We start from the raw sequence: 12,690 nt of genomic DNA on the forward strand, positions 1-12,690 counted from the left end.
ATTTGCTTTTAAGCTAGCAACCTAAAGTAACACCGCTAAAAAGTTCACAACTTGTTCATTATTTAAATCCCTGCACAAATAAGACCGGGCTTAAACGGGACGTGCGACAAGTAGTGCACAAGAAACTCGCAAAAACCATACAATAATAAAGAACTCAAAAGTGCTTTATTCAATCACTGTATAAAAATTGTGATCTGTGCTTTTCTTTTAAAAGGAAGTGGGGGGGAAAAAAAGAAGTTACTTGTGACATTTTAAAACGTGATCTTAAAACGTGCCCTTTTCGGTTTAGTCACTGTGCAAATAGTGTCATCAGTATCTTGTGTCTCTTCTGTGAACTTCTGGAAAAAAGAAAGTTCAGTTACAAAGTGCTAACACTGGAGACTACAACAAATTTTAGACATCTTACACACACACAAAAAATATATATTTAGGGAAAACTATACACACCCCCCACACCCATTTAGGTAGAAGTGTTCGTTATGCATGATGTCTGATCTTAAAGCTCATCAACTTTCAAATTGACCCCCCAGTACCCCCAATACAAAAGCCACCAAAGTCTGATCGATCAAGCTTATGAGATGATCTTCACTTACCTAGTGATTGTGTACATTGTTTTTGTTTATTGCGAGTCCTCATCTTTCCTCCGCTTTTGGTACTCTCGCTATCCGACCCTTGCATACCTCCTCTCCATGACTTCTCTAAAGGTAACAGCAAGTGAGACTAGCAAAGATAACAACCAAAGCGCCATAAGAGTTACAGACATCAATTTGAAGCCTTCCTACCGCCAGTGAATCTCTGGTCAGTATCCCTCCATCTCTCCACCGATAAAAGAGCCAGGTTTTCCTCATTTCTTTCCCAAGTGAGGTCGATATGCTGGCTACATCCATTACCATTCCATGCTGAAGTGGAATGCAAAGCTTTTGAATCCTCACATGAGCAATTCTGCTCCCTCAGCTGGGACTGCTGGGACATGGGGCATTTCTCCAAATGTTTGCCTGAATGGGGATTTTGAATATTGAACAACTTTTTTGAGCATGCTTTTGAAGGATACACATCGTTTTCAGAGACTTCGCTCATTTCATTGTTCATGTCGTTCGACTCAGGGTTGGCTGTAATGGCAGCCACTTTGCACCTAGCTTTCTTCTCAGGATCGCTCATGCACGTGGCACACAACAGAACCTTGACCTTATCCCCAGTTAAATGAGCACGAGAAACCTTGTGCCGCTTCATGCGGCCAACCTTGCTGCTCGGACTACCAGAGCAGATATCTGCGCAGTGTTTCACTGAACAGCTTTTACACGTGCGTACTTTGTGTTTGAGAGGTGAATCTGGAAACAGATGAGCTGTGCAATGTTCCTGATCAGAAACCCCAGACATCACAACACTCTGGTTGGTAGTCTCCTCTTTCAATTTCTTAGGAGCAGTATTGGGACTTTGGTGTCCAGACTGAACTTTGGTGTCCTGATGGGCTTCAGGTTGTCCCTTTGCCCAGTTACCAGGGTTGCTGATCTTAAGATTAGAGGATAGTTTATCATAATATGCATTATTAAAGTCTGCTAGTCTGCTGACTAAAGGAAGGAATGGTGGAAGGGATTCAAGTGAGGTCATTGAGTCTTGGCCATCAAGTTCAATCACTGTTCCAGCTTCCAGCAAAGATTGTGTTGCATCTGCTGGTGAATGATTTGGTTGTAGAGGATTCTCAGCAGGAACCTCCATTACTGTGGCAAGGGATGGTTTCCCAGGGGTCATCAGGCTATTTTGCATCATCCACTCAGAAGTAGGCATATAAGGCATCAAAGACTCCACAGACCAGACAGAGGCCTCTATCTGCCGCAATTCATCCAAGCACTGCAGTTCAAAGGGAAGCCGCAAGATTTTGAAGTGAATGTTCTTGTGGTTCCCACAGATATCCTGAGCACTTTTTACCAAGCTGGGATCCCCCTGAACCAATGTACTGTTGACTGGCTCAACAGGTGCAACAATTGATCCATTTAGTGTGCTCACTGAACCATTTGAGGGACAAGAAACCATTAGAATATCAGGGCAAGGGTCCTCAAAGTGGCTGAGGTCTTTTATACTCTTTAGTTCCTCGTCACCACCAAATGGTACAGGTTGGAAACACCTTAAGACCACATCTTCAGCAGCACCCATGTTACACTGCAAGAGCTCACCATCAGCATTGCTGGCTAGCTCAGTGGTCTCCTTGGAATGAGTGATCTTCACTGCAGACGGGGAGCCACTACACTCGATCCGTACCTCCTCCGCTTGGAAGAGAACACCATTTTGAACAGGCTCAATTCTTGCAGTTTCTCCAAGCATTTTACTTGACGTTGTGCAGCCCTTTTCAGGACAAGCAGTTTTGTCTTCGCTCGGTCTAGGTGATGAGACAATGCTTCTAGAAACAGTGTTTCCTGATTCAGAGCTTCTCTGGGTGCTGGTCACAACATTGCAGCCCTGTTGTGCAGAGTTGGTACAAACAGGCTCGGTTTGAACTTCTGAACTGACCATGACTCGGCCAGATGGCGTCGTGTGCTGGTAGCGGAAACGACGAGCTTGGTACGCCATCGTGGGTGCCAAGTGAGGTGCCATCATTCGCCTGTAGTCAACCATGTGCAGCTGGGTGTGGGGAAGGATGTAGCCAGGAGCTTCTACATATGAAGCAGGAGGGAAAGGTGGCAACACCATGCCATAACCTTGGACAGAAGAGAGCAAAGAATGAGGTTTCATTTTCAGGACAAAGAATCTTATCTAGCTTTAAGGCTACATACTGATGGGGCATGTAGGAATTGCAGCCATTTTGCTACCTACATTTTTGTTCAGGGGTTCAGTTTTATTAATGAAAACTAAGGATTATCTACCAGTAACTCCCATGGTAGAAAAACAGATGTCCAAGTCAGGCATGGAAGGTAAAACTACATGAACTCTTGTAATTGTACTTAAGCATAGTTCACTGTAAGGGTACTTTTAAAAAAGTTAAAAAATAAAACAAGGCCATAGTACTTTTACTATTTTTCTTATTTACTTTTTTTAATCAGTTAGAGCAAGTTAGGAATTCATCACCACAACATTAACCACTTAAAATTAAAGTGCATCAATTCTCTAGACCAAATCAAACCAAAGAAGTTTCCTGCCACCAACTGCTTCATTCAACAGACACTGGAGAGGTGAGTATCCCTGGCCCAATTTACCACATACGGTCAGTTTAACACCACTATAAATCTGCAGGTCATGCAAGCCAAAGCCTGTGGAAATACCAGCAGGTCATAGCTCAACAGCCATCCTGCAGAAACATGTACAGGTAAGCCACTAGCTAGCTAAAGAAGCTAAATGAGCTAGCCAGATCCTTTAATATTTTGCAATATAAAAGCTCTGTAATAAAACTTACAAAAGAAAACCTCAAAATTGTACAAACAAAGTTCAGACAAGACCACCTACCCAACCCAGGGAAGCCTCCGTAGGGAACATAAGGCATCGGCATGGGCCACTGGCATGGCAAGTAAGGCTGTGAGGGTTGAACATAGAAGAAGGGCCAGTTGCCTTGCTGTTGACGGTCCAGGTGATTTGGACTGGGTCCTCTGTAGGGATTTGGGCCAGCATGTCGAGACCCCTGCATCCCAAAAGGAACACTTTGAGGAGGAGCCTCAACTCCAGGTGGATTCTGGGAAGCTGCAACTACCATATTGTCAGCTTTCAATCAAGAGGCAAGAGAGAAAACTGAGGAAAATGGAAACAAACCATTAGTTGCCAGAACAAATACTGCCATAAAGTGTAGAAATCAAATAAGTGTGTATAAAAAACCATCACCCTAGTCATACTCACACAAACAGATTACGTCTCGAACAAAGAAAAACACCCAAAATGGCTTCCTCACCTGAGTTTAAATAAATGAGTCTGTTTCCTTGATTGGCTCCAAGCAAGCGTTGTGATTGGTCGAGTTCAGAATTGAATTACAGCCAGTCAACAAGGCCTAGATTTTCTTGGTAGACTGCAACAGGAAGTATTCAAGCAGTGAAAATATTGTGTTTTGACATGTGCCTAAAATCACAGAGGGGAAAATGACACATTTCCTTCTCAAAATCTCAATTAAAAACTCTTCTCAAATGTTCTTTCACATAAATTTGAACTGATGTGCTAAACTATTTTCAAATGAGAGTTCAGAATAATAGTGCTTTAATGGCACAACAAAGTATGCATTTCAGGTGCAGTGGTGGTGTGATGGTTAAGGCTCTGTGTTACTGATGGGAAGGTCGTGGGTTCAAGGCCAAGTGCTGCCACTGTTGAGCTCTTGAGCAAGGCCCTTAACCGTCTGTGCTCAAGGGACACTGTAGCAGTGCAGACCCTGTGCTCTGATGTGAACATATGTGAAAAATTTCACTGTGATGTATATATGACTATCATTATTTTTAAGAAATCATACTTGATCACACATTATAGCTTAACAGAGTGAAGTATGATTTCGTCTAGATAAATAAGTAGTACATTAAAAGTTCACAGGCACAAATAATCTCACCTGGACACTAAAGACCTGCTTATATAATCATAAAGACTGCCTTGTGCTCATCCCAGGACTTTAATCCCCAATCTGCTCCTCCTACTGAACATCCTGTATATTGTAATGATTTATAATCGCACTCTCCAGTGTCACCCAGACAAGGACGGATTCGTTTTCGAGTGTGCTTCCTCATGACTTCTCAGGGGTTCCCCCCCTTCGTTGTTGCCTCTGGCTTGCTCATTATGGATCTAAATTCACAGCTGTGGATAAAGAAATAAACATTCCAAACTCGACTTTTCCTAGTTTCTACTGAACATGGCACATCTTTTGTACCTTAAGTGGGTATCTTTCTAACATAAAAACCTCATGTAGGGTACATAATTAGACCTTAGGGAGTGCTGATACTAAAAAGTCCCTTTGATGGTACCAACCCAGCAATACAGAAAAGTACAGTTTATTATCTTTATTTCTGAGTGTCTAAGGAATCTGTTTTATTAGCATTTTTAATTGTTTAACTTCCTTTTTCTGTTCTCTCATGCATCACATACTGAGTTTGTTTACTCTTAGAACAAAGTATGCAAATTAACAGTCAGAGTCATCAGTGTCACCCATATAAATGCTTTATTGGAATATGTACTGAGAATCAACACATTATTATTATTATTATTATTATTATTATTATTATTATTATTAATAATAAGAATAATAATAACAACAACAACAACAACAACAACAGTTGTGATGTTCATTTTGAAGCACTCCACCTGCAGGGACAGTGGCGAAATAAAGCGGCAAAAAGAAGAACAGGGTTTGATATGAACGTGGGTGCAGAAGGTGCAGGTAGGTTAAATGCGGTGAACTGTAACCATGGCGACTGTGCAACCCAAAACTCGCTTTCTTCAAAGCCGAACACAAAAACAACGCGTGCGTTTACAGTCTCTCTGGAAGATGACGTGAACTTTAGCGACATTTAGCATCGTGCTCCTCCTCTTTTAGTGGGTCCTGTAAAAGATGAAGAAACACATTAAAGTTTATCACAATGTAAAGGATTATAAATTACCACAAATTACAAGAAAGAAAGAAAGAAAGAAAGAAAGAAAGAAAGAAAGAGCCAACCCAACAGGGCTTTCTGAAATTTATGAGTAAATAAAATCAGAAAGATAATCATACATTGTGAAAATCACACCTGCCTTTTGGCCTGTGGTACTGAAGCACTTCCTGTTCGTCCTCTTCATCCTCATCATCATCATCATCTTCCTCATTTCTGGAGCCCATACACACCTCTGGCTTAAAGCGAGCTTTTCTCTGTCCCTGTCTTTCTGTATAAAACATACACAATGAAATATATATATATATATATATAAATTCTTTACGTTCAAGATGAAATAAGAGAGTAACCGTCAGATTTACGTGGTCTTTGTGGTAAGGGTTGAGCTCTGTATGCTTTTGCTCTGGTGTTCACTCCAACACGATCTGACGTCGGCTTGCACCGTCGCTCTGCCAAATAACGAGACTCAAATCAACCATTAGCCAGACTTTATGAACTAAATCTTCCATTTTAATCTACCAATGCTCAGACTAGAGTTTTTTTTAATTTATTATTTATTTATTTTTTACTACAAATCAAGTTGTGAATCATTGGGTGAAAGAAGGGTTAATGGTCATCACATGGTACAGCAAGCTATGAGCTGCTTCGTTGGCATCCAAGAACCCTTACTTTCTCACAAGTACACTCGATTATCTTTACCTGGGTGGGCGTTAGCTGCTCTGGCGCTCTTCTCTGTTGAGCACATGCATGCCTCGCAGCATAAATGCTCAGAACGTGACGATTCGTGCTGACTTTCCGCCTTCTCTCGGTGATGCGCGGCCCTGACTTTGTGTTTTACCAGCGAGTGTGTTTTCCTGGTCGTGTGAGCCTTCCCTGCTGCACTTCGGAGGCGACATTCGCCCTCGACCCCGTCCGAGTCTTCCGCATCTTCGTAACGGTGCGCTTTGTTCCTGCTCAGCTCCTTGAAGGTGTGCGATCCGCATGTAGCGCACGTCAGTCTCTTCGGATAGAGCAAGCACAGATCGGCACTGTGGCATCTCCTGGACGTGACCTCGGCGAGCTTCCCGCCTGCGTAGATTCGTGTTGGAAACAGGTCAATGTCGTCTAAATCGGTGGAGAGAAGCTCATCGTGCGACGAGAGCTCGTCCAGGGACGGACTTAAGACGCTGACACGCTCATGAGCCAGCTGAGGAGGATGGTAAGTATAACTTAACGGAGACCCAAGTGAGGGAGGAGTAATGCTGGCTCCGTAAACACCAGAAGACAGCACCTTCTCAAACGGCAAGTGGAGGATACAGCACGAATAATCTTGCGATTTCTGGTTTAGACTTTGATCTTCAGCCTTTCTGGTTAAAGAAGAACGTGCAGGAGAGGACTGGGATGAAGGGCGACTGGCGATACAATTGTCCCACTCTATCTTCTCAGTGGTTTGTACCACCTCTTCATCTTGGACCTGCTCATCCTGGTTTTTCTCTTCACAGCTGCCACTTCGCGAATGGTTTTGAGACAAGTCCGAGTGACACTCTGAGCAGTCGTGGTACACTGCCTCGTTCTTTTCGTCATCTTCTTCTTCTTCTTTCCCTGAAGCCAAAGATGAGTCCTCCTCTCGAGTCACGTGTTCGACACGACTACATCTCATCTCTCTATCGTCATCCACCATGTTGGAGTTGCTAATCAGTGTCTTTCCCATGGTTCCACTTTCTTCCTCACACCTTGGTTTCTTGGTTAATGGTGACATGCTTCCAGACGTTTGGGAACTGTCGCTGGCACGCAGTTGTTCCAAACATTCAATGAGTTTATTTAAGGCCTCGCTCGGGTCCGTTTGGGCTCCTACGCACGTCGTCTCTCGTGGAGCGGCCTGTTCATGTTGGTACTGTCGGAGAGAAGCGTCACATCCTGGGGCGTGGGGAAAGTTTCGCTCGTGTACCCTGCGGTAATCAATAGGATGCATGGGGGCGTGAGGCATGACATAACCTGGATACTGCAGGTAGGAATAAGGGACCATGTAGGGACGACCAAAATGGAAGGCTGGGGAAGTAAATGACAGCGATCATCAGAAACCACATTTAGAAAACACATTTTAACAGGCAGGCTGAGAGTCGTCTCTATGATTAAAGGTTAAAAGCCACATTGAAGTTCAAAGATCCAGCAAATTCCTTCAAGCCTCAAATACTGTAGCATGTGGCCTTTGCCATTGTGTGGAAGTCACGACTCGGGGTGGTGAAAAATTCTAAGGAAAATGGTCAGATGGGGGAAAAATTATTTAAATCAGGATACAGTAGGCACTTCATTCATTTGAAAATATTTCAGACCAAATGAGGCCATTTCTACAGTGAACTGCACACTGTGTAAGACTATGCTGTGAATATTTTTTCTTGCTTTAATGACTATGTATGAAGTACAGAGATGTGCGCGAGACCCACTCCTGCTGCTTCTTATTCTTAGATTAGATAAAATGAAAGTCCTCGAACCGTGGCCCGTGTCACGTCCGGCGGTGTGTAAAAGAGTGCTTTCAGAGCCGTGGGTTGCACATCACTATCTGCTATATCACTCAGCTAGTTTAGAATCAGATTCCCATCCATCGGGAAGCTCCTCCCTATCACAGCTACCAAACCAGGGAGGGCAAAAGCTATCACTCGCTTCCTCCGAAGGAACGTGAAGCCAGCATCTTTTTCAAACTGCTATCCGCCCACTTCCGCATTCCTGAGCTCACAGACGACCATGATTTTCTAGTGTCGCTGTGATTGATTGAGGAGAGAGAGAATACTACCCATCACTGTAAAATAGTTCTTTGATGTCACTGAAGATCACATGTTAATTATAACAATTAATATGCAAGACATTCAGGTGGATTTTCCTTTTGTAACGTGTAAAGTATAACGAACCAACAGATCCACCAGTAGGTTAGTGCTGAAATAACATGCCCTAGATGGTAAACATCTCCTAATGCACTTTGTAGGGACATGGTTTGCCATTTCTTACCAGGTCCAGGGAAGCCATGCTGGCTGTAAGGGTGATTCATGTGCCATTGATAAGTATAAAACGGCTGCACCGCTGGTTGAACATAGAAGAATGGCCTGGGATGACCGCTGGAACGTTCATTTGCCACGGGTTGCGAGGGTTTGCTGGGCTCTGTTGTACAAACACACAAAAAAAGTACTAAATATACCTTTGGTACTCTTACAAAAGCATACTGTGATGTAACTTATGAAAATATTATATATTATTTCTCAGCTCTTGGTTACATCTGATTTCTGAATAACATTTTCTGAAGTTCAATTTTATTTATTTTTCCATTCTTGATCCCTGGTCTGAAAAAAATAAACCCCAACTTAGACCACCATAATATGCTTCGTTGGTCTAAAATGGTTAAGCTACTCTTCCAGCCAGTGCTAGTTGGTTGCCTCTCAGCCTAACAGGGTCATTAGTTGGTCTTTCAGGTAGAACCAGTCTGGCCAGCTTGAACCAGCCTGTAGGTGTCCAAAAACTGTCAAACCCCATCAAATCAAACAGGCCTAACAAGCTAGAACTAACCTGACCAAACAAACTAGCCAACTGGACCAGCAAGAACCAACCCATAAGTGTCCAATACCCCTCTAAAACCATTCAACAAAGCAGGTCTGACCAGCCAGAACCAGCCTCACCAACTTGAATGAGCTAGAACCAACCTATAGGTATCTAAAACCTCTAATACCTTCAGACCAAACAAACCTGACTAGCTAGAATCTGTCTATATATATATATATATATATATATATATATATATGTGTGTGTGTCAAATCCCTCAAACACCATTAAATCAAACAAGCCTGACTTGCTAGAACCAGCCTAACCAACCGGACTAGTCAACTGGATCTGCTAGGACCCAACCTGTAAATGCCCAGAATCACCACCACACTAAACAAGCCTGACCAGTCAGAATGAGCCTGACGACCTGACATCTTACCAACCAGGGCAGTCAACCCAACCAGCCTGTAGATAACCAAAACAACTAATATCTGCAAGTCTCCTCGAATGCCAGAACAGCTAAGGCTTCCAGCAAAGTGTCCCAGAATATTTTTCCACAAGGGCCTTCATAAATTTCACACATGAAGTTGTATGAAAACAAATCATTAATTAAAAAAATAAATGAATATAATAAACACAGTGTTTCTATATTAAATCCAGGACACTGTCCAAACACTGTTAACTCATAACTTTCATTTACTTCCATTAAAGAGAAATCCTGGCTACAAAATCTCGCGAGATTCCACGGTACCACAGACCGCACTCAAGTTCTTACACCTTCACACTGAAATATTAAGAATTTAAACAAAGAAAAGTTTTTACAAATCTTTTTTTTTTTTTTTTACTCATTACTAACTTAAACGTGTACGTACACTAATCATAACTCTTTAAAAAAAAAATAAAAGAATGAGTGAGAAACTAGCTAATGAGTAGCAAACCATAGTATTTACCGTCCATGACTCAAAACACTGAAAAATAAGTTCTTTTTAGAAGAAAAGAAAGTTACAAATCCCACATAGGTACGAAAGTTTTCCCACCAGGTCCAAACCAATCCAAAAATTGAAATTATTTGCTAATTATCGTGTAAAAAAGCGCACACAGGTAACCGAGTCCGGAAAGGTGTGTTGAATTTATTATCTCCACCTGTGAGTGCTAATGAATACACCGAGCCTCGTCTCTCCGACTTAACCACAGCTCTGAGAAGTGTACTCACAAACACATCGTAAATACACTCTGTATGGGCAGATTATATCAGTTAAATTACAGGCAAGTGATTATTTCAGCTAATATTCTCGAATAAAAATAATTTTAAAAATGACAGCCGTGTTACGTTTGTGCATTATTATTCATCCGTGTGATTCTCCTAAAGCTTTAATAAACACGACACGAGTGTTAAATCCATTATTAATCATTAATGTCAATAATGTGCATAGAAAATCCTCTTTTTTTTAATAGCTGGAATAGACCAAAAATGGGTAATGTGTCGTTCGTGAATGAGTCGGCTCTTTCAATCTGTTCTTTTGGGTGAACTTTGAAAGCCGACTAAATGCAACGCTGTCATGTTTTGTTAATTAGAACAATTGTTCGTTGTTAAAAGAACAAGTACAGCCACGTTAGTCAAACAGTGGTTGAAATGGCTTAAACTTTGTCGATTTTGAGAAAGAGTCGACACTTATTGGTGAGCTGATCCAAATGATCTGACTCAGTGAAAAGAGTTGAAATTTCAACCACTAAAAAAAACAAAAACATTGCTGTACTGTCTTTTTTGCTCCTATTGTGCTCATTACTAAAGCAGTGAGAAATGTACAATAAATTTTTTTTAAATAAACAATGATCAAAGAATGACCTTTGTAATCATACTTAAACAAAAATGCATATAAAGGGTGTCTAGATATTTAACTATGAGGGAGTGGCGCCCCCTGTTGGGAAAAATTAAATGGTACAGTCTCGTTCCTGGATCCAGGAACTTACAGTGTGTTAATGAGTATGGGAGTACACATCAGGCCTTGGTGGACTCGGTGTGTAACCAGACGACTGTCCATCAAAGCCTGATTCAATGCAGGGCATTGGGAAATGCCAGTCACTATTAAATTCTGTGGGCAAAAGCATAGAGTAGAGGTGGGGGTTAATCCTCGACCCACCCAACTAACACTAACTCTTGTTAGAAATAGGCCAGGGTTTCAGGCATTATGTTTGTGAATGGGTCCTACAGGACAACATTCAGTATGTTCTGGACCTGAGAGCAAAATTCCACACCTAAAGTCACACAACACAGGAGAATTTAGATTGTGCCCAGGAATGGCAGTCTCGATTATTTAACAGGGGAGCTTGGCTACTGTAATTCACACCAGGAGATAAAGAACTTGTATTACTTCCCATGTTAAGCTCTAAATTACTCGCAAAGTGGCAAGGGCCCTTTGAGGTCACGTGGCAATTTGGGGAAGTCAGCTATGAAGTGAGGTGAACGGTTAGAGGCAATACCACTTCAGTCAGAGAGGTGGTTCCTGTGGCTCTGGCGACAATGGTCACAGAGAGAGGAGCTGGAACTAGAGGTGCCATTGAAACCCCAGCTCATTCCACCTGAGTCCCTTGTGGAGACCATCTCTCACCATCCCAGAGAGCACAGATTACCATACAAGCAAAATTTTTCTATCTGTTTTCACCTCTACCCAGTCACAAAACCTCAGGGGTGGTGGTATGCAGCAAAAAGGTAGTTTGATGTGAGCTGGAGGCTAAGCTTGACTCGAGGAGTCCTACAGTGACTGGAGCAGCTCAGTGTTGGTTTGGGGCCCCAGCAATGTGTCAAAGTCTCATGGACAGATTACTCTACCCATACAATGCGTATGCCATTGCTTATTTAGATGACGTAATGATTGACAGCAGCATTTACACCATTTGAGAGCTGTCCTGAGATCCTTGAGACCCAAGGAAGTGTGCAATTGGACAGGTGGAAGTATGGTATCTGGGTTTCCACTTCTGCCTTGGGCAGGTGCAATTATAATCATTTACGCTTTTGAGTAAACGTCCCATATTTGTTTTAGTCAAATTAACTGGGGAACTGAACTGCTGAATCACTTTTCAGTGTAAACTGAGCAAGTAACAATGTTAGCTAAAGCTAACATGACAGATGCTTCAAGCTAGTTTAGTTACATTATGATAAACAGTTTACCAGACAAACTACAGTATGTCAAATGTGTTCAAAATAAGTTTTTAATCCGTTTATTCTCATTGTGAGCCTATAAAAGTAAACTTACCCATTTACACAATCAGCAATATTTCCGATCTTTGGCAGCTGCGACGGTGTTGCTTTTTTGGTTAGTCTAGGTTTAAATTCCTTAAACAAAATAAAGCCTGATTGGATTGGATTGGTTTGGTTTCCCGTAACCTGAGTTTGTTCAGCTGCTGTACCTTCATGGTACAGGCCCCAGACCTAATGTTGTGAATGGAGCGTGATGACCTAAACATACAGGTTCGTAGAAAACACAACCCACTTGAAACTCACTGCTCCTGTGGTCACTTTATTGCCGTCCAGATGCGATGGCCCCTGATAAACTAATCCAATCCGAACAGGGCTTTTGATTATATGGCATGTCAGCCATAGAAAGCCCTGTGTTTGAGTGGTTAATATAGAAACATATAAGAA

At 42.1% G+C, this 12,690-nt stretch overlaps 2 protein-coding genes across 6 annotated transcripts; both read right to left on the reverse strand.

Moving 5' to 3' along the window:
• Positions 1-146: 146 nt before the first annotated feature.
• On the reverse strand, positions 147-3,862 carry buc2l (bucky ball 2-like). 2 transcript variants are annotated; one of them, XM_017482673.3, is made up of 5 exons: positions 3,820-3,862; positions 3,436-3,714; positions 783-2,693; positions 594-698; positions 147-335 (listed from the first exon to the last, which is right to left on the reverse strand). In XM_017482673.3, exons 2-5 carry the CDS (start codon positions 3,677-3,679, stop codon positions 310-312), a joined length of 2,286 nt encoding a protein of 761 aa, XP_017338162.1. In that variant the 5' UTR covers positions 3,680-3,714; positions 3,820-3,862; the 3' UTR covers positions 147-309. The 2 variants fall into 2 exon arrangements, with proteins under 2 accessions (XP_017338162.1, XP_017338161.1); XM_017482672.3 differs by having other exon boundaries at positions 147-338.
• Positions 3,863-5,170: 1,308 nt separating this feature from the next.
• On the reverse strand, positions 5,171-10,208 carry LOC108273474 (bucky ball). Of its 4 annotated transcripts, none has more exons than XM_053685334.1 (6): positions 9,998-10,208; positions 8,523-8,672; positions 6,240-7,568; positions 5,891-5,989; positions 5,663-5,811; positions 5,171-5,494 (listed from the first exon to the last, which is right to left on the reverse strand). In XM_053685334.1, the coding sequence occupies exons 1-6, from the start codon at positions 10,002-10,004 to the stop codon at positions 5,453-5,455; spliced, it is 1,776 nt and encodes a 591-aa protein (XP_053541309.1). In that variant the 5' UTR covers positions 10,005-10,208; the 3' UTR covers positions 5,171-5,452. The 4 variants fall into 4 exon arrangements, with proteins under 4 accessions (XP_053541309.1, XP_053541311.1, XP_053541310.1 ...); XM_053685336.1 differs by having other exon boundaries at positions 5,679-5,811; positions 9,998-10,207; XM_053685335.1 differs by having other exon boundaries at positions 5,173-5,494; positions 5,903-5,989; positions 9,998-10,207.
• Between the last annotated feature and the right edge of the window lie 2,482 nt (positions 10,209-12,690).

Source organism: Ictalurus punctatus, chromosome 13, assembly GCF_001660625.3.
Source record: "Ictalurus punctatus breed USDA103 chromosome 13, Coco_2.0, whole genome shotgun sequence".
Lineage (NCBI taxonomy): Eukaryota > Metazoa > Chordata > Actinopteri > Siluriformes > Ictaluridae > Ictalurus > Ictalurus punctatus.

Coding starts and splice junctions, on each gene's coding strand:
- buc2l (XM_017482672.3), bottom strand. CDS start 3,679: ATGGTAGTTGCAGCTTCCCAGAATCCACCTGGAGTTGAGGCTCCTCCT. Junction 2,694..3,435: donor CGGAGGCTTCCCTGGGTTGG/GTAGGTGGTCTT, acceptor CTTCTGTCCAAG/GTTATGGCATGGTGTTGCCA. Junction 699..782: donor TGACCAGAGATTCACTGGCG/GTAGGAAGGCTT, acceptor TGTTACCTTTAG/AGAAGTCATGGAGAGGAGGT.
- LOC108273474 (XM_053685334.1), bottom strand. Junction 5,990..6,239: donor AGCAGCTAACGCCCACCCAG/GTAAAGATAATC, acceptor GTTATTTGGCAG/AGCGACGGTGCAAGCCGACG. Junction 5,812..5,890: donor AAGACCACGTAAATCTGACG/GTTACTCTCTTA, acceptor TGTTTTATACAG/AAAGACAGGGACAGAGAAAA.